This window comes from Mercurialis annua, linkage group LG8, assembly GCF_937616625.2.
Source record: "Mercurialis annua linkage group LG8, ddMerAnnu1.2, whole genome shotgun sequence".
NCBI classification, from domain to species: Eukaryota; Viridiplantae; Streptophyta; class Magnoliopsida; order Malpighiales; family Euphorbiaceae; genus Mercurialis; species Mercurialis annua.
Genome location: NC_065577.1, coordinates 8,050,948 through 8,070,602, shown reverse-complemented (window position 1 = coordinate 8,070,602; position 19,655 = coordinate 8,050,948). Strand labels below are relative to the sequence as shown.

General features: G+C 31.7%; 3 protein-coding genes, 2 long non-coding RNA genes and 1 pseudogene across 9 annotated transcripts; 5 read left to right on the top strand and 1 right to left on the bottom strand.

Annotated features, from left to right (window-relative positions):
* The first annotated feature begins 37 nt into the window (after nt 1-37).
* On the top strand, nt 38-2,026 carry LOC126661553 (probable galactinol--sucrose galactosyltransferase 6; annotated as a pseudogene).
* A 98-nt stretch (nt 2,027-2,124) lies between these two features.
* Nucleotides 2,125-2,802, top strand: LOC130014753 (probable galactinol--sucrose galactosyltransferase 6). Its single transcript, XM_056104103.1, has 3 exons — nt 2,125-2,134; nt 2,294-2,500; nt 2,621-2,802. The coding sequence occupies exons 1-3, from the start codon at nt 2,125-2,127 to the stop codon at nt 2,800-2,802; spliced, it is 399 nt and encodes a 132-aa protein (XP_055960078.1).
* LOC126660675 (uncharacterized) lies at nt 2,270-9,002 on the bottom strand. Of its 4 annotated transcripts, XR_007635411.2 has the most exons (11): nt 8,710-9,001; nt 7,897-8,148; nt 7,224-7,400; nt 5,958-6,020; nt 5,731-5,857; nt 5,536-5,652; nt 4,857-5,055; nt 4,717-4,762; nt 4,158-4,233; nt 3,092-3,630; nt 2,270-2,862 (listed from the first exon to the last, which is right to left on the bottom strand). XR_007635411.2 is itself a non-coding variant. In XM_050354282.2 (10 exons), exons 3-10 carry the CDS (start codon nt 7,248-7,250, stop codon nt 3,368-3,370), a joined length of 918 nt encoding a protein of 305 aa, XP_050210239.1. In that variant the 5' UTR covers nt 7,251-7,383; nt 7,897-8,148; nt 8,710-9,001; the 3' UTR covers nt 2,925-3,367. The 4 variants fall into 4 exon arrangements, 3 of the variants coding, with proteins under 3 accessions (XP_050210239.1, XP_050210240.1, XP_050210241.1); XM_050354282.2 differs by lacking the exon at nt 2,270-2,862 and having other exon boundaries at nt 2,925-3,630; nt 7,224-7,383; XM_050354283.2 differs by lacking the exons at nt 2,270-2,862; nt 7,224-7,400 and having other exon boundaries at nt 2,925-3,630.
* A 2,950-nt stretch (nt 9,003-11,952) lies between these two features.
* On the top strand, nt 11,953-13,555 carry LOC126661455 (uncharacterized). 2 transcript variants are annotated; one of them, XR_007635667.2, is made up of 4 exons: nt 11,953-12,295; nt 12,457-12,510; nt 13,323-13,392; nt 13,480-13,555. It is a non-coding gene; the product is annotated as an uncharacterized LOC126661455 (long non-coding RNA). The 2 variants fall into 2 exon arrangements; XR_007635666.2 differs by having other exon boundaries at nt 12,457-13,392.
* Nucleotides 13,556-13,727: 172 nt separating this feature from the next.
* On the top strand, nt 13,728-14,644 carry LOC126659876 (uncharacterized). The gene is made up of 2 exons (XR_007635133.1): nt 13,728-13,791; nt 14,263-14,644. It is a non-coding gene; the product is annotated as an uncharacterized LOC126659876 (long non-coding RNA).
* A 1,216-nt stretch (nt 14,645-15,860) lies between these two features.
* LOC126659809 (basic blue protein-like) lies at nt 15,861-17,647 on the top strand. The gene is made up of 2 exons (XM_050353139.2): nt 15,861-16,035; nt 17,350-17,647. The coding sequence occupies exons 1-2, from the start codon at nt 15,867-15,869 to the stop codon at nt 17,565-17,567; spliced, it is 387 nt and encodes a 128-aa protein (XP_050209096.1). The 5' UTR covers nt 15,861-15,866; the 3' UTR covers nt 17,568-17,647.
* Nucleotides 17,648-19,655: the final 2,008 nt, after the last annotated feature.

The following is a 19,655-nucleotide window of genomic DNA, read 5'->3' as shown; positions in this document are numbered from 1 at the left end:
AGCAGATGGAAGAAGACGGGGGTGACCGGTGGACCAGATGGAGCAGCGGGTGACCGGCGGCAGCAGTTCTTTGTTTTTAGAATTAGGTTTCTGAAATGGTGAGGAAGAGGAAGAAGCTTCTGCGTTTAATTTATCTTGATTTTAGCGACGGACTGTAATTCCGTCGCTAAAATCAAGATAAATGAAACGCAAAGTTTCATTAAACTAATTAGCGACCGCCTATCAATTTCCGTCGCTAATTAGTTTAATGAAACTTTGCGTTTCATATAATTGTGCGATTAGCGACGGAATATTACTATCCGTTGCTAATTTTGGTAAATAAAAACGCATCAATTCTTCCATCCTTCACCCCGCCAAAACAACGACGGATTACCGACGGAAGTTCCGTCGGCAAATATTTTCTCTTAATTTTGGCGATTGATAAACAATTTGTCGCCAGTTCAGATCGGTGATTAGCCAAATTAGCGACGGAAAATGGTTCCGTCGCTAATTCCCGTCGCCAATTCATGTATTTCTAATAGTGTAAGTTGCACTCAAAGACGTTCTGTCAACGGCATGAGAAAAAATTGCCTGCAATCGTTAATTATTTTGGATGGTGCACCTGGGATGTTTTTTTACCATGAAGTTACGCAAGAAGGTCTAGAATATGGGCTAAAGAGTTTATCCGACGGTGGGACTACTCCAAGATTTATGATCATCGATGATGGATGGCAATCCGTCGGTGGAGGTTCACAACAAGATGAAAGCAACTCTCAGCCGTTACTTAGGTTGACTGGACTAAAGGAAAACGAAAAGTTTCAGAAGAAAGATGATCCAACGGTGGGTATAAAGAACATAGTGAACATAGCGAAAGAGAAATACGGGTTGAGATACGTGTACGTGTGGCATGCAATCATAGGATACTGGGGTGGGGTCCATCCAGGAGTTAAGGAGATGGAGGAATATGGATCGTTGATGAAATATCCAACAGTGTTAAAAAGGGTGATGAAGAATGAACCAACATGGAAAAGCGATCCACTGGCAATGCAGGGGTTAGGTTTGATGAATCCTAAAGAAGTTTATAAATTTTATAAGAATAATTATACAACGGAACGGCTGCGCCACGTCATTCGTGCAACAAACCAATAAGACGTTGGTCATGTGCAAATGTTTAATGATAAAAAAATAAGCAATAAATTAAGATTCCCTATCGCAAATAATTATTGGCTTGTTGTAAAAATGACGTGGCACATCTGTTGTGTGGGATAAACACTCTTTTTATAATGAGTTGCATAGTTATCTAGCGTCTGGGGGTATAAATGGAGTTAAGGTGTACGTGCAGTGTATATTGGAAACTTTGGGTGGGGGCTTAGGAGGAAGGGTAGAATTGACAAAGCAATATCATCAAGCTGGATGCATTGCTTGCATGAGTCACAATATTGATGCATTATACTGGTAAGTTTTTTATTTTTCTGAACCTAATTGGCTAAATAATTAGAATTTCTAGTTGGAGTTGGGTTAAAATTTTGAATTAATTATTATTACCTCCATAAATATAGGTTTGAACTTTTTTTCCCCTTCATTTTAAAAATTACTATATACACTGCATTTAGTTATCTCATGTTGTTTGTTGAAAAAAGTAATTTTTGATTAAATGCTAAAATATTTTAACCCCAGGTTTGATATAATGTTTTGTTGGTGTATGGCACAGTTCTAAACAGACGGCTGTAGTAAGAGCATCAGATGATTTCTTCCCAAGGGACTCGTATCACACACAATCCATATAGCAGCTGTGGCATACAATATTGTGTTTTTAGGAGAATTTATGCTGGCAGATTGGGACATGTTTCATTCACTCCATCCAGCTGCCGAATATCATGCTTCGGCTAGAGCTATTAGCGTTGGTCCGACTATGTTAGGTACTCCTAATGTTGCAAAAACGCCATTTTCTCTTCGTATATATGGCAACCGTGATGTTATTTTTATGTTAGATCATCTGATGAATGCTTTTATGACCAGTGATGAGCCTGGGAAGCATGATTTTTAATTTGCTCAAGAAGCTGGTTTTGCCTGATGGGTCCGTGCTTTGTGCTCTTTTGCCTAGCCGGCTAACCCGTGACTGTTTATTTTCCGATCCAACTCGTGATGGTGTTAGGTAAGAACTGCAAGACAAGTAGCTAAATCTTTCTTGATGGGTGTTATATAACACGGCCGAATCAATATTTTTTATATAGAATTTAGAGTTTTATATGCGTTCCAGAAACAAAACCAATACGTTGAAATGTAGGACTTGAAAAATTTCTATGCAACACAGGATGTAAGCATAGAAAGTTATATGCGGGTAAATTTTCTTACCAGAAATTTGTGTTTAGCAGCTTGTTGAAGATATGGAATATGAATAACAAATACACAGGCGTTTTAGGAGTTTACAATTGTCAAGGAGCAGCTTGGAATAGTGTTGAAAGAAAGAACACATTCCACGAAACAAAATCTGAGGCATTAACAGGCGCCTTTAAGGATCGTGATGTCCATCTCATTGCTGAAGCAGCAACATAATATTTACTGTCACCAAACTACTGAGCTTATTCTCTCCCTTATAATGCATCCCTACTCAAAGTCCTTGAGCATGACATATTCACAGTGACGCCCATTAAGGTGTTAGCACTTGGGTTCAGCTTTGCACCCTTGGGACTCATTGCCATGTATAATGCCGATGGTGCCATTGATGGGCTAATGTATGAAGTGAAAGGAGGAGCAAAACTATCGAAGTTGGACGAGGGATATAAGGATGAAACCAGCATAGTGAGCGATGATCTTAGTTGAAAGCTTTTTAGGCCTAAAACCAATGAGCATCAAGTGTTGCTCTTGCACCATTATTGCTATCTGCGATCATAACAACCCCAAACATTAGAACTATAAACACTACATAGTTAAAGAAATATAAATTTCTCAACCAAAGCGAAAACACCAATCAGAATATGTATTGAAATTGAATTTGATAAATATTTCATTCACAAAAGTTTCTTAGTTATCAACAAAAACTTGAGAGGACAGCCTGGTAGAAAAAATCAACCTGTTAATAGTATTTATATAAAGTTATCAATTTGTTTACCGACTGCCGTTCTTCTTTAATATTTCCTTAATCTGCACTACAACCAATCCCAGTTTTATCCAAAGTACCTAATTATAACTCATATCGAGCATATTCCAATATGTCCATCAACGGCTTATCTCAAGTCAAGTGCGTTTGAAGTCTAAACCATTTTCCTAATTCCCTTGTTTCGGTGACTACGTTCTTCATTATCCTGTTGTTACTTGTCAATGTTCTTGTAGCAGATTGTGAAAATGTTGCATTTTCAGTTCCACCTATATCTTCATCCTCTTGTCTCTATAGTTGTGGCTCTTCTTCATATAGTTGCAGTTCTAATTCACGGCTAAAATCATCATTATCGCCGTCCTCATTTTTCTCTTTATGGTTCTGATGCTGATGGTCTTGTTCTTGAGCTGGATGCTGATACAATCCTGTCTGCTGATAGAACATCTCTTTCTGGACATTCCAGTTCTCTCTGATGTTATCCATTATATCTCCAATAAATTCCTTATCATCTGATATGTGCTGTATGTCCTCAATGTTCACCACCTTACTTGCCTCTTCAAACAAAAAGGAAGAAATAAATTGTTAAACAAGAACATAATAAAGATCGTTAAAATTATTTGGACAAACAGAACGATGAGGTCAAGTTATGAGAGCTCAAATACTTAAAGTTCCGGTGGCGACAAAAATATTTAAAGATAAAAACCTTTCAGGTTTCGAGATTCCAAAAAGGAAAATTCACAACAGAAACAAATTGCAGAAATGACCCAAAAAAAAAAGATAAAGAAACTTAATAGCAGCACATGATGCAACAAGTGAAATCAGAAAATACCAAAGCAACTCCGAATTAAACACTTCAAAAATTCCTCCAAAATGTGGCTTATAATAAAATTCCCCAGCTGAAAGCTTGTAAAACTATTTTCATAGGTAAACTAAATTTGGATATTAGCACTAGCAGTAATCAGAAGCTCTCTTGAGCAGCACTGGTTTTGGTTTGCTTAGATAAATAAAAAATAATTTGAAGAACTGATGCTTAATTGTGGTAAAACCGCTACTACATGAAAAGTTAAATGGGGAAAGTTACCTTGGATGGCTTGCTTCTTGGTTTTTGCATACTCTGTTGACATTTTCTTCATTGTATCAAGATCGAATTCGCTACCCTGATAAATGAGACAATAAAAAATTTAAATGAAATGCTGCTTAATCCACAGGCTTATTCAAAGAGAAAAATCGGAAAAAATTATCACTGATTTTCTTTATAAATATCACTAACGCCTAATTATTTCAAAGTCTTCCTAGTATATTGGTCGATAGAAACTATACCAAAATATCTTCATTGTTGCTAAAAGTATTCAGTTATATGAGTACTAATATAACCAGTTAGTAAATTAATTATAACATTGAAGTAGAAAAACTACATGCACCGTGTAAGACTAATATAAGTGAGACATCTAAGTTTCATTGGAATTGGAATGAATAATTTCTGGACTTAATGAGTGAGACATCTAAATAAGCTAAGGGGAAAAAAACATTTAGTTGAATCTAGATTACATGTATCATCACACACTATCAAGTTCCCATAGTTGGACTATGCATATGCCGATTTTCTCTATAAATATATTGGTTGTGGTCAAATGACTTACCAAGTCCATGTAGAGGAATTGTTTAAGGTAAGTCTCAGGAATTAATCTGCAGCAAGAAATCAATAGGCAATGAAAAGATACAGTGGTTACATGAATATGATATGCTCAAGCTAGAGTAGAAAATTAGGTTAGAAGATTACTTTTTATATGCATGCTGGACGCGATCATTTTGCAATTGTGTGAGTTCGTCCACTAACTGGGTAGTAGAGCCTTCATTTATGTCCACAGCGCCAAAAAGAAACATGTTCTTTTCTAGCATTCTATTGACCAAACTGATAACATCTTTTATACCCTGAGCTTTTGCATCAATCACAAGCTGCTTAAGTTTCTTTAGCTCTCCTGCGAGGTTATGCATGGAATGAGATTCCAAGAAAGAGAGGGATTAAAACAAATAAAAGCACATTTTAGCATACTGTGTCATTGGAGCCAATAACCTTACAAATAACCTTTCTAGAAAATTTCCAAAAATTTAAAAAGGAAAAAAACAAATTCAATTGTGTATGTACCACCCAATTCATAGCTATAGATAGAAGAAAAATCATTAAGCATGCTCAGATCAATTGAAAGACCAAAATTAAACAAAGAAAAGAAAATCTATCATAGATCATAATCGCATTGCAATTATTAAAAAGAAACCTTGGCAGCTTCTACTTGATGGTGGTTTGGAAACAATCCACAGAACAATATCTCAAGTAAAATAGTACATGACAATAGTTTTAACTAAACTCGATTAAGCTTTAATTACAAACTACTAAGATACACTTTATGCTCGTCAAGTTATCAATTAAAAAGTTTGATGCAGTAGCCTGGGGAACATACCAAGAGATATATAGATTCTTAAAGGTGGCTTGAATGGTTGAGTTTCATGTAAACAGTAAAGGCAATACAAGCCGCCTAATCTTCGAGACAAAGGAGCATTACTACTCACCATGTAACCTGCGTATCATCAAAATAAGTTTGTAAATTGCACAACATAAACTAAATTAAAAGCATAAATTAAATAAATTAGGTTACCAATTGAATGAGCATAAAGAGATTGCATAAACAGGGCCAATTTGTTGGAAGGCATAGCATCAAAGATGTAACTGAACCTTCTAGAATACCAAACTTTCTTCATTTCAGCAAATTTTGTTAACTCATTCTACACCGCAAAATTCACAGCTATTAGTCAAATAATTAAACAATCAAAAACAGCTAAAAATACAATTAAAAAATGAAAGAATTAAGTAGAAAATAGTTACCTCACCGAACTCATTAAGAAGCTCGTCGATGTCTTGCTTGAAGGGAGATAGACTCATTAAGAACTGCAGATACAAAATGAAAATAAAGGAAAAAGTTAATAACATTTACCAAAATAAGTCAATCAACGGAGTGATGTATGGCATATATTTACACCTATGACCAATAAATGCTTGGCCTAATGCATATTTGGGTCCCTGCAATATAACTTTTTTCCAATTTGAGTCCCTACATTAAAAAAATATAAAATTCTTCCCTACATTATTAAAAACCTCTAATTTAAGTCCCTGTGACACGGAGAGTTAACAGAAGATAACCTCCGCTAAAAGAAATCAAAATAATGGCAAAAAATAGCCTATGTGGCAAATAATAATTAAAATAAGTGGGGCCAGTTTTGTTAGACATCTCTCATTTTATATATTCTTCTTCTTCATTAGTATTCAGCCCTTCTTCTACCCCCATCCTTCTCACTTCTTCCCCATGATCTTCTCAAACTCTTAGTTCTTTCAAATTTAGACACAAACCCTCTTCTTGTTATCACTCTCTTTCTACTGGGTTTCCTTCTTTTAAACCCTTTTTCTCCTTATCTCATAAACTTTGTTCCTCTATGTCCACGGTGGTTCCACCTCTTTCCGGCACTAGCTCCTCCTATTCTGGGCATGTAGTTAGAAAGCATATACAAGTCCGCTACTCAGTGAAATCATCAAAACAAAACAAAACAAACACACTAACATATATAATAGAATCAAAATTAATAAATTTAATAGCCAACTACTCAGTGAAATAACTTAATTAAAAAAAACATTACTACGTTAAAACTTGGGCATAATACACCAAATAAAATAAGTGAAATGATGGTCAGCATATGCTATAGGTAGCTTTACAAATCCGGCAAAGACAAAGTTGGAATATGGAAATGCAATTAAGGTGCACTAATGAGAGACTACATTCACAGAAACATATATTATCCACATTCTTTACAACCTTGACTAAACATTTGATTATAGTGATTCATGTGTTAGATGAGATCCATTCAGTTTGAATTGGCACTAAGACATCTTTCTGAAATGAACAGCACCAATCATGATTGATAGAAATAATTAGGAGTAAACAAATGTTGTCTACAGCCTTAAAATGCCAAACAGAGAACGAAAACTAAGAACCAAAAGCAAATTTAGAGCTATGCAGACTGTTGGAATAATGAAACAGAATCATGCGTGCATAAGTTCACTAAAAGTAAACATTAACTATTTTAACATAGTCTTCACCTTCGTGACAGACGTCCAACCTGTCATCAACAACAGTAGGTACAACTGAATCACTTGAAGTTAAAACATCCGCATCCGGATAACGAGCAAGATTGATTGGATTTAACATCAAAAACCCATTATTTCTCTCAGACATTTCATCGAACATCTTCTAGCACAACTGATATCCGATAAAAACTGTGAATAAAAGTCAACAAGAGCAGTTTGAACAACAGGCTAGTGACTAAAACATGATTTAACTATCTGGGTATGGACCAATTTAGTATTGTGACAGTACTTGAGCACATGGGGAAAGATAAAATGGTTAAGCGGAAACAAACTACAGTGCTCATAACTTAACAAGACAATTGACATATTCCTGGTCGGATGGAAGTCAAAATAGCAGAAATTAAGGCATCAACCAGTTTGATGAGAAAAAATATTCTGGAATTTAAATAATTCCGAGCTCCCGTAGCCACTATGACATGGTTTCAGTAAATTGGTTGAAATTACTGAAGACAGGAGCCAAATTTGACAGTATAATTGCTATAAATCCCTAGATATAGATGAAATAGCTCATAATGTCATCAAATCACGTACAATAACAGCATGTTCTGTTAAAGTTAACCATTGCAGTAATAAATCACATTTCACAGTCAAGTAATTCAAATTGATAAAAAAAAGAATATCTAACTTTTGGATCGTCTTCTTTCTTCTGCTTAAGCTGATGCAAAACGGCGAGACACTCAACAAAACGACGAGACTGGAAATGCGAAGAAGAGTCCTTAGCAAGAGCAGTGTTCACAAAAAGAACAGCGTCATCTTCAGTAGTCGATGGCGATGTTGAACCAGTAACAGCGGCGGACGAGGCCGGAGTTGCGGTGGTTGCGTTGATTGCGGGAAGAGGACGAATCTCGAGAGTCCCTAACGACGTAGAAATGGAAATCTGAGAAGTGGAAAACAAGAAGAAGGGATGAAATTGAATTTCATTAAATTAATAATAATAATAATAATAATGAGAAAACAGGGCCTAGGGTTTTTGGAATTTGCTGTTTATGCAGAGATTATAGCAAAAGAGAGAAATTATTTTTAAAGGAGAGTAATGGATAGAAGGTGAGTTAGCCAAAATAAAAACTGGATTTGGTGTGGTTGATTTCAGGTCCAAATTGAGTTAAATTTCTTTTTGCGGCTTAAAATAGCGTCTATATTTTAGTTAGGTTAAGTTACTATTGTAGTTTGCATTTGCCTAAGAATCTACCAATGCACAGACTGAGAAAGAAATATGAATTCAAGCCCCGGTATAATACCGGGTAAAGGACATCTTGAGCATAAATAGTTAACAACCCCAGTAAAGCCAAAGGTTTAATCATGTCAATAATTTTTAGTTATTTCAGTCTAAAACATATATAAAGAACCAGCAGAGAATATATAATAACCCTAGGCTACTCAAAGGATAAAACAAAGTACAAACCAATCTTAAAAAAAAAAAAAACCTAAAATCTCTTACCTATAATTAGTGAGAAATTTTGGGTCTCCTCTGCCAAAACGATTGTGTGCTCGTTTTCTTTTACCCATTTCAGCCTGAAGACGCTATTTAAAACACAGTGAGAGAACTCATTTCCCAATAACTTTTGCAGCTTTCAATTGTCGACTAAAATGGGTTCGAGCTAATTTTCATAAAAGTGAAGGTTTAATTAGGGTTTGAAGGATTACAAAAGTGAAGGTTTAGCGTCTGTGTCAAGAATTTTTTTTTTAGGTTTTGGAATGAGGAGAACGATGGGTTAGAGGGAGGGAAAAACAAAACGCAGCGTATTGTAATGGAAAATGTGGCTTACCATGGTTCGGTTAGTTCAGCGGTGACTCAACAGGGATAATATGGTAATTGCGGTATTTTTAGCTGACATGGCGGACAGGGTGGACAAATAAGCGTGCTTATTTTTTTAAGGGTAGAGATGAAACATTATCTATACTATATATAAAAGCACGGATGGGGGGGGGGACAGGCAAATTTACTGAATAACCCTTTTCAGTTCATTACTAAATAAAGGTTTTATAGTCATTAACTAATTAGTTATTTAATTAATCACTATTGTAATTAAAGTCCTAATTAGAATAGGTAGCTAAATTATCTCCAATTTAGTTTTTAGTATGTAAAAAATAACTAAATTCTCTCCAAATTAGTAGGAATACCTATCTTTTAGTTTGATTTAACTATAAAATTAAAATACTGTATTTGGTCAACATATTATTATTTAAATTTCTATTTTATTATTTTTAAAGATATTATTAATAAAACTAAATTAATTATTTAATTATGTTCATTATAAAACCAAAAGAAGAATAAATTCAGTAAAAAATTAATAACTAAATATATTATATTTATTTTTACAAAAATTCTTAATTAATTTAATATTAATTATAAATAAAAAATTGATATAATTATAATAAATTTACTAATATGTACATTGAAGAGTTACGTTACGAGCCACGTGCATAGCACGTAATGCGAAACTAGTTATACAAAATGGGGTAAAAATAAACTTTTTTTTAGGTCATAATATCAATGAAAAAAATTTACAAGGTGGATGATTTTTAAGTAATTAGATTTAATTTTTATAATAATAACTAAATTGTATTTTTTTTTTTGCAATAATAATTTGTAATAAAATAATTCAAGTTTGGCTATTATTACAATAAAAAAAATGCAATTTGTCTGTTATTATAAAAATTAAAAAGTTTAGTTTAAATAGTAACAAGTCGTAAAAATTTGACTTTTTTCGTCATTAAATCTAAAAAATATAAACTCAGTATTGATATGGATTATATGTATTGAAATTTAATATAATTCTTAAAAGATAATTAATTAATACACCAAATAGGAAATTAAAAAGAAATAATTTTAGAAATATTGATCACAATAGACCTAATCTGTTAAGGGCCGTTTGGTTCGCCAAAAAAGGAGGAAATAGGAATGGGAATGAGAATAATTCCCATTGTTTGTGTTTGTTTTGTCAAATTACACTAGAAAATGGAAATGTGATTACCGCTCAATGGGAATCACCCATTCCCCCTTTATCCCATAGGAATGAACTTTTGAGAATGGTAATCAAAATTTAATAAAATATTTTAATGATAAATAATAAATATATAATTATTAAAAAAATAATTTTTAAATTTAAAAAAAATATACTTAAAATAAAAAAATATTTTTTTTAATATTTTTTTTATTTTTTATTTTTTTATATAAAAAATATTTTTAATAAATAATATTTTTATTAAATTTACTCATTCCTATTTCTATACTTTGAACCAAACAAAAAATGAAAATAATCATTTCCATTCTCATTCCTTCTCATTTCAATTCTTATTCCGATTCTCATTCTCAACCTTGAACCAGACGGCCTCTAAGTTTTGATATTTTTAAAACATTTATCATGATATTTACTGTAACGGACTTTCTAAACAAAAATAATTCTATTCTAATTTTTTTTATTTAAATTTATGCACACTTAATTATTTTGGTGCCAACTTGACATTCAATTACATATGTGTTGACAAAGAAAACAACAAACAATATAGAAAGAACATAATATTTCTCCCATCAATTTGGAAATCGCAAAATAAATCCATCCAACATTTAAGTACAAAAATTACGATCTTATCAAAATTGCTTATTTAGTTAACTTTTAACCATATTAATAATTTCCAAATTGATGGTATGGTGGATGGTTTTTAAATAATTAGAAATCATTTTTGTAATAATAATCAAATTGCATTATTTTTTTTACAATAATAGCTTGTAATAAAAAAATTCAAATTTGGCTATTATTGCAATAAAAAAATGCAATTTGGCTGTTATTATAAAAATTAAAAATTTTAGTTTAAATTGTAATAAGTCGTAAAAATTTGATTTTTTTCGTTATTAAATCTAAAAGATATAAACTCAGTGTTGATATGGATGACATGTATTGAAATTTAATATAATTCTTAAAAAATAATTAATTGATACACCAAATAGGAAATTACAAAGAAACAATTTTAGAAATATTGATCACAATGGACCTAATATGTTAAGTTTTGATGTTTTTAAAAAAGTTTATCATGATATTTCTTTCTAAATAAAAAATAAATCTATTTAATTTCAAATTTTTTCTATTAAAATTTATGCACACTTAACCATTTTGGTGCCAACTTGACATTCAATTACATATGCGTTGATAAAGAAAACACAAATAATATAGAAAGAACATAATATTCCTCCCATCAATTTGGAAACCGCAAAATAAATCCATCCAACATTTAAGTACAAAAATTACGATCTTATCAAAATTGCTTATTTAGTTAACTTTTAACCATATTAATAATTTCCAAATTGATGGTAGGGTGGATGGTTTTTAAATAATTAGAAATAATTTTTATAATAATCACTACTAGAAAAACTTGTTTTAGTGACGGAAATTTGTGACGGAAAAAATCTGTCACAAATTTGTGACGGATTGGTGAAGGTTTTGTGACAGATTTTAAATTCGTGACGGATTTTTGATGGAAATTTCCGTCACAATATTTGTGACTGAAACTTCCGTCACAATTACGTCACAAATATAGTGACAGATATTTCCATCACAAAACCGTCACAAGTTGTGACGGATTTGTAACGGTTTATCCATCACTAATATTTGTGATGGATAAATCCGTTACAAGTATTCAAATTGCTACTATCTGTAACAATTCCGTCACAAAGTTGTGAAGGAGTTGTGACGGTTCGTTATTTCCGTCACAATTTTATTAAGAAATAATTATTATTTTCCTTACAAAGTCCATTCCTTGGTTCTGTTACAAATTATTCCTAAAAGAATTAGGGTTTGTGCTGCTTCCGTTTCGTCTCTTTTCACTTCAATGTTAGGGTTTCTAGTACATATGCAGTTTTCACTAATTTAATGTTAGGGTTTTTGGCCCAAGAATAAGTCTCCTCTTTACATAGCACTTCTCTGCCACTGCCGTTTAATCTTCTCCGCCACTGTCGTTTCGTCTTCTCCACCGCTAACTCTGTTCCTCCGCCACTACTTTTGCCGCCTTCTTTGTTTGCTTATCAGGTGGCGTCTTCAACTTCCTCTATTCGTCCCCAATTTTTTTTTATGTCTACAACTTTCTTCTCTTGATTTTTTCAAACACTTCGTATATAGTTATGTTCTTCTCTTCACAATTTTTTTCTCTTCGCCAAATTAATGATATCCTCTTCTCTATTTCTAAATAGAATTAGGTTTTCTGATTCAGTAACCTCCAAATATCAATTGAAACTAATTTTCTGGTAAGTTGAATCAGTTTGTTGTTTTAAGCCATTTCACGGTATCTGTTCAATTGTTTCAAGCCATTTCACGGTATTTTTTCAATTGTTTCAATTGATTTGGATGAATTGAATATTATTATTTCTGAAATGATTTGCGCTGTTGACAAATTATATTGTGAAGAATTTGCTTTGTTGTTTAAATTATATTATATATGTTATCTGCTGAACTCGATTTTGCTTTGCTTTTTGCAGTTACTTTATGTGATTAAGTAATGATTTAGTGCTTTCTTGGCTACTTGTTGTGATTCTTGAGCCTTCTTATTGTTTTTAAATTTATTTGAGCAGAAAATGCTATATTCTCATCAAACAAAAAAGTTTAAGTTGACTAGAGAGAAACTGAACGTTTAAAGAAACACTTGTAGAACATGGAAAATTAAAAATACTTTGGGCTTGAAATGTTTGCAATTGTTATCCTATAGATATTTTGATGTTGATTTCAGTCTTCGGATGCTAATATCATGTTTATCGATATCAAGTGTCAAACCCAACCAAATCACATTCGCTGGCTCGGTTCGGCTATTCAGTTTTTATTAAATGTGTTTATTCAGTAAAATGCTACGGTTTCTTAATTAATTGGATCTATATTGATGAATTGTAATAAATGTGAGAGTGGATCTTTTAGTTTGTATTTTACATATATGCAATGTATGGCTTAATGTTATGGTAAGCTTCTATTTGTCTTAATTGTAATTTAATGGGTTGTATTTATGAATGGCTTGAAAAAGCAAAATAGTCTGTTTATTATCTCATGGTCTCACATTATTGTTATATAGAGCTCAAATTTTGAAGAAGTGTAAAGAAGACCTCCATATCAAAATTCATTAATTTTAAAAGGAAGATGATGTAAGTGTTTGATTCCTTTTTTCTGCTATTTATCTTAGTCATTCTTGATTTTGAAAAGCAAAATGGTATTTCTTATATGTTTTAAAGCTATGACGCCAAAGGACTTGCTGATGCAGTTGTATGGCTTGATGGAGAAAAGATCATCCGATATGCATGCCTAAGGTGAGTTCTATGTTATGCTATAAAAGCCGCATATAAACTTTAGATAAATCTAGGCTGCACCAAAAAATAACAAAATTTCAAGTGCATTTTTGCTTATTATAGTTTAACTTCATTGCTTATGAATTTAATTGTAGGCATAATTCTAACAATTCTAATAATATTTGTGCATTACGGGACGATTTTGTCCAGGCAGGTGACTTTCTCAAGTTTCACAAACGCATGATGTAATCCTATAAGGTTCTTTAGCCTGCTGATTATGCTTGAAATTTCTGTATTAGTTTTTTAGTCATTGATATATGAACTTTGAGTTACATATTGGAGCATCTGATTTTTGATAATTTTTTATCTTCTAACTAGATCATGATTACTAAGTGTTTAGTCGTATCATATTTTATCCCATCATAAAAGCTTCTTTTCAGTTTAGCTTTTCTTATCATATACAATTCATTAAAGGCATGTTGCTCTTTCTAATGATGTCTTGGTGTTTCTTTTGATATGCATAGATGTGTGGTGCCATTGGGTACAATTTATGTGATTAGTTTAAGATTACAAAAACAAAGAACTCTTGTATTGGCATAAAAACTTTAACATAAATCTTGTAATTTTGGCTTAAAAGCTCTGCAAATTCATTTAGGTTGCAAATTGCTCTAAAGAGATGATGGTTTCTTATGCTGAACAATTAATGTTTATGGTTTCTTGTTGGAACAGATTGCAAGTAGTTCCATTGTTTGAAACTATGAAAGATATGTGAGGGGCTCGTTCAGTGAATTGCAAGTATTTCCATTGTTTGAAACTATGAAAGATATGTGAGGGGCTCGTTCAGTGAATTGCAAGTAGTTCCATTGTTTGAAACTATGAAAGATATATGAGGGGCTCGTTCAATGATTGGAAAAGTGTTATCAATTGATTGGTATCGGCTAGAATCATGAAGGAAAAATCATCAAGGTTGGCGGCTGTGGTACATCGTCAATGGCTCCTATGTATTAGTAGTATTTTTTTAATCTTTGTACGATGTTTCCCTGTATTAGTAGTTTATTATTTGTCTATATTTTAATCAGTACTTACAATGTGTTTATGTATTTAGAAATAATAGTGTTTATAAGTAATATATTTTTCAAATTAATGGGTAACATTTCTATTGCTAGGTTTTCTTTAATAAATTATTTTTTATTTTCATTATATTTGTTAGAATAATAATTTTAATATATCAGACATAGAAAAATAAAATAAATTAAATTTTATATAATTAATTTAGTGACGGATTGGTATGAATTTGTCACAAATCCGTCACTAATTAGTGACGGCTTTGTGACGGATTCCTACCAATCCGTCACAAATCCTTCACTAATTAGTGACGAATTTGTGAAGGAAATGCCGTCACCACTTTGTGACGGATTCTTTAATATTAACCAATGGTTTTTGTGACGAAATTTTCCATCACAAATCCGTCACAAATTTGTGACGGATTTTATCTTCCGTCACAAAATATTAGTGACGCCCAAAATGGTGACGTACAAAAATTCGTCACAAATCCGTCACAAATAGCAGTTTGTGACGGATTTGTGACGGATTTTTCCGTCACAAAAAGCATGTTTTTTTGTAGTGAATAATCAAATTGCATTTTTTTTTTGCAATAATAGCTTGTAATAAAAAAATTCAAATTTGGCTATTATTACAATAAAAAAAATGCAATTTGGCTGTTATTATAAAATTTAGTTTAAATTGTAATAAGTCGTAAAAATTTAATTTTTTTTCGTTATTAAATCTAAAAGATATAAACTCGGTGTTGATATGGATGACATGTATGGAAATTTAATATAATTCTTAAAAAATAATTAATTGATACACCAAATAGGAAATTACAAAGAAACAATTTTAGAAATATTGATCACAATGGACCTAATATGTTAAGTTTTGATATTTTTAAAAAGGTTTATCATGATATTTAATGTAACAGACTTTCTTAATAAAAAATAAATTTATTTAATTTCAAATTTTTCCTATTTAAATTTATGCACACTTAACCATTTTGGTGCTAACTTGACATTCAATTACATATGCGTTGACAAAAACAACAACAAACAATATAGAAAGAACATAATATTCCTCCCATCAATTTGGAATCCACAAAATAATTCCATCCAACATTTAAGTAAAAAAATTAGGATTTTACCAAAATTGCTTATCCAGGTTAGGTACCTTTTAGCCATTTTAATCATTTCCTAATTTATAGAAATAAATTTTTTATATATAGGGGTCAAAAATATTGATGATCAAGACAGATAATAGAGTCAAGAAATAAATAAAATAAAATGGTTATTGCAAAATTAATGATGTTAATGTGTGTTTTGATGGTTGGGAGTTTAATTGATGCAAAACCTCCTACCACTTATACGGTTGGCGATGAATTTGGGTGGACTCTAACAATTGACATGGGAGCTTGGGCCAAGGGCAAGACATTTTATGCTGGTGATTATCTAGGTAAGTGTAATGTCAATATAAAATTATTATTATTATTACCTAAGATTTTCTAATCTTTGAATAATTGTAAGTCCATGTCATCAAAATTATATATTATTAATATTAAAAAGGTTTAATATCTTCCTGATAAAGTCAATTCTTGATCAATTTTATATTTTTTCGTGTCAGCTAGAACAATTATAACTATTTTTAAACATAATTTAAAATATTTTTTTATTGCTGGCTACGTTACGGATGAGTCAACATATTATGATAGAAATGATGGTATATGTCGCTTAATTTTTTTTTTATATACATTTTAATACCGAATGCGTAAAGAAACGATTTGGTTTGGTCATGTTTTTAAGTTAAGAGAGGTTATTTGATTTTGTAATGACATGTCCTTATTTTTAATTAAAAATATTGAGTCATCTGTGACATAATTAACATATGGCAGAAATTTAAATTATTTTAAAAAAAATTATAACTTAGTACAATAAATATCAAATTGAATTAAATGAGATGATTATAAAAATATTTGTTAGAAATGACCTTGTGTGCAATGTTTTGGCTGTTTTAAAACATTAAAAAAATAAAAATATTGTATTATATGATAGATAGTCCTTTAACATTCAAATAACAAATTTTAATTCTTTTGAATATAATTAGATTAAATTTATTGCATATTTATGTGAAATTCACACTTAAATGCATTTATAATTGATTAACTATCTAATTAATTTTTTAATGATTCATAATACTATCATCAGGGGCGGATCTAGAAAAAAATTATAATGGACAGTTGTCTATTTTGTTATTTTAAATCTTTAAAAATTGTGAATATAAAATTCAACAGCATGATTTATTCACTTTAAAATTATAACATTGTCCATATGAAAATTTATGTTTTGTCTTTACTCGTCTTACAGGCTATTACAACATAATTCTAAATAGCCACAGACTATTATATTAGGCTTAAATGCACCATAAAATCACCAACTTTCGCGTGTTTTTAGTATATAATATAATTTTTTAATTTTGGCAAAAAAGTACATAAACTTTCAAAATTTTGTAATTGAAGACACTGGCACCGTTTTGGATGTAAAACGGCACCGTTTTACGTTAAAACGAACCGTTTTAGATGTAAAATAACACTATTTTTCAAAAGAAAACACACATGGTCTTAATTGCAAAAAAATAGAAAGTTCATGTTTAATATGCCAAAATTAAAATATTATATTAAATACCAAAAATACGGAAAAATTGGTGATTTTTGTTGCATTAAAACCGTTATATCATCATAGCATATCTGACTAATTTTTTTTTCTGATGTAGTGTTCAAGTATGATGAGATATATTACAATGTGGTGGTAGATGATAAAGAAGGATTTGATGCATGCATAGCTTCAGACAATTCTACAACATATAATGATGGATACAATAAACTTCAGGTTGTTTTTGGAAAAAATTACTTTATGTGTGGTCACTTTGTGGATTGTCAAGCCGGTATGAAGATGACAATTGATGGAAAAGCACCACCACCACTACTATAATCAATCGACCTAATTGTCTATTATTATTGAACCATGCCACATAAAGCATTTATTGGAAGTTTATTGCTTTTAATTTAGTATGTTAGGCATTTATCGAAATTGCAATAATACAATTATATCATTAAATGAAAATTACTTTTCAAAAAAATTTAGATCTTTTTCATAGTAAATTTTTTCTTTTGAATAAGCGATGCGCTACAATTTTTTTTATTTAACATGCGATCAAATTTGCCTTCCTCCATCATCTTCAACCTCTACTTATTCCTGGATCTTTTACTATTGACTCTATAATGTCGGCCATCACCTGTCCTGATGAACTCATTATATTCGAAATCCCCATAACTTTCTTCCTGTTTTGGACATTCTAGTACATGATGCTCTCACACTCCGCAGTTTAGGCATAATTTTGACAATCTTTCATAACACAACGTAGTAATAATAATGCCTTATGAATCAAATTTAACCTTCTAGCCCCGTTTCAAATTAAGGTTTGATTATATTATCTTGACACAACCGCGCATATATTTCCCAATACACTCTCCTGAAGCACCAGGATCAACATTTTCCAGCATACCTATTTGTGCTCATAACAAGATACCCGCTTCCTTATTCAGACAAACTAACGGTAGGTTATGAATTTGGATCGAATCAAAACTCATGTGTGAATGATCACCCACACCAGTCGGATTTTGCAGAACAATTAGACTATCCTGGGATTTCCATGGTCCTTCACCAAAAACTCTTCTTTATCTTATAAACGAACTAAATTGGAAGACAAAGATATTTGATCCCACCATTTCTACAACCATGGTCTCCATATGTAGTTCACATAATGGATTAAACCTTCTCTGTTTACTTTTTTAGTTGATAAAACATTACCAGTTAACAAATTTTCCACCTTTTTTCCCTCACTTTTCTCGCCGTCTCACCAAGGTCACAAGCCACCAGATCCTCATCCTCATCAAACAGACATAATGTGTCACGACCCATTTTCATAAATCGCGATCGGTGCTAGGGTATGGATATGGTTATACCAAAACCTGTAGTTAGCTTTGCGGTTAAACTTACAAATACATGAACGTGCAAGAAAATCACTGCTCGGGGGCAACCGAGTCTTCAGCCTAGTTCTAGCAGTTCATAATATTCAACATTTATATAATAAGTGCTCGACCAACTCCGAGTCTACAACATGGAATATATAAACAAAAGTTAACAATATATCATGCCAAACAATTTTAATACATTCGGACCAATCCGACAATACTTTAGAAATAATAAAGTCTTCTAGTTTACTACTGCGGTCGAAGAGTAAAACCAGATTGCGTAGCTTATTTAAATAATATAAAACCTCTGGAAATAAAGAATCGGAGACCAGCTGACTCGGTCAAACTCATAACCCTGGAAAATTTACAACGGGGTCAGATATAGTGAGATGAGTTCATACAACTATTTATATTTATTAATTGAAAACCTTCTAAAAACTTTAAAGCAATTAGAAAACAATTTATCATTATGGATACGCATTGAAACCCTAAACCACAAATATCTAAATCCAGTTGTCGTGTCAGTGAGACGTATCTCTATAACCGATCACCGACTTTCACTCAAATAAATACACGTGAGTCACAAGAGACGTATTTTCCACCGGTGCCCTTACTAAGGCGAGACGTATCTCTAACCTACCTCAAATACCATATGATCATATAACGGTGCGCACGCAGTCTCGATGATGCCCATCGAGTAGCCCGTTTCAATTCAGATCCATAATGTCGAAAACAGTTCGAAAGCTGTATATATATATATATATATATATATATATATATATATATATATATATATATATATATATATATGCAAATATAATTTACTTAATAAAGCGGTAAATAGCGATATAAACTCACTGCTTGCGAATCCACGTGAAAACCTAGCAAGCAACTTAACCCGATCTGACTCCGAAGCACAAACATTCGACAGGTCTAGAAACAAAACTTAGGTTAAAATCAAATTATCCCCTAACTCTAAGAATACTAGACACCACAAAGGACTAGTATCTCAAACCACAAGCCAAAGCAAACACAATTGCCAAAT

What these genes read in the sequence shown, in the direction of transcription:
- LOC126660675 (XM_050354282.2), bottom strand. Translation starts at nt 7,250, where the DNA reads ATGACAGGTTGGACGTCTGTCACGAAG. An exon ending in AAGAATCTATATATCTCTTG is followed by an intron (nt 5,056 to 5,535) that starts GTATGTTCCCCA and finishes ATAACCTCGCAG; the next exon opens with GAGAGCTAAAGAAACTTAAG. An exon ending in CAAGAAGCAAGCCATCCAAG is followed by an intron (nt 3,631 to 4,157) that starts GTAACTTTCCCC and finishes TTTTGTTTGAAG; the next exon opens with AGGCAAGTAAGGTGGTGAAC.
- LOC130014753 (XM_056104103.1), top strand. An exon ending in AACAGGCGCCTTTAAGGATC is followed by an intron (nt 2,501 to 2,620) that starts GTGATGTCCATC and finishes ACATATTCACAG; the next exon opens with TGACGCCCATTAAGGTGTTA.
- LOC126659809 (XM_050353139.2), top strand. Translation starts at nt 15,867, where the DNA reads ATGGTTATTGCAAAATTAATGATGTTAATGTGTGTTTTGATGGTTGGG. An exon ending in TTATGCTGGTGATTATCTAG is followed by an intron (nt 16,036 to 17,349) that starts GTAAGTGTAATG and finishes TTTCTGATGTAG; the next exon opens with TGTTCAAGTATGATGAGATA.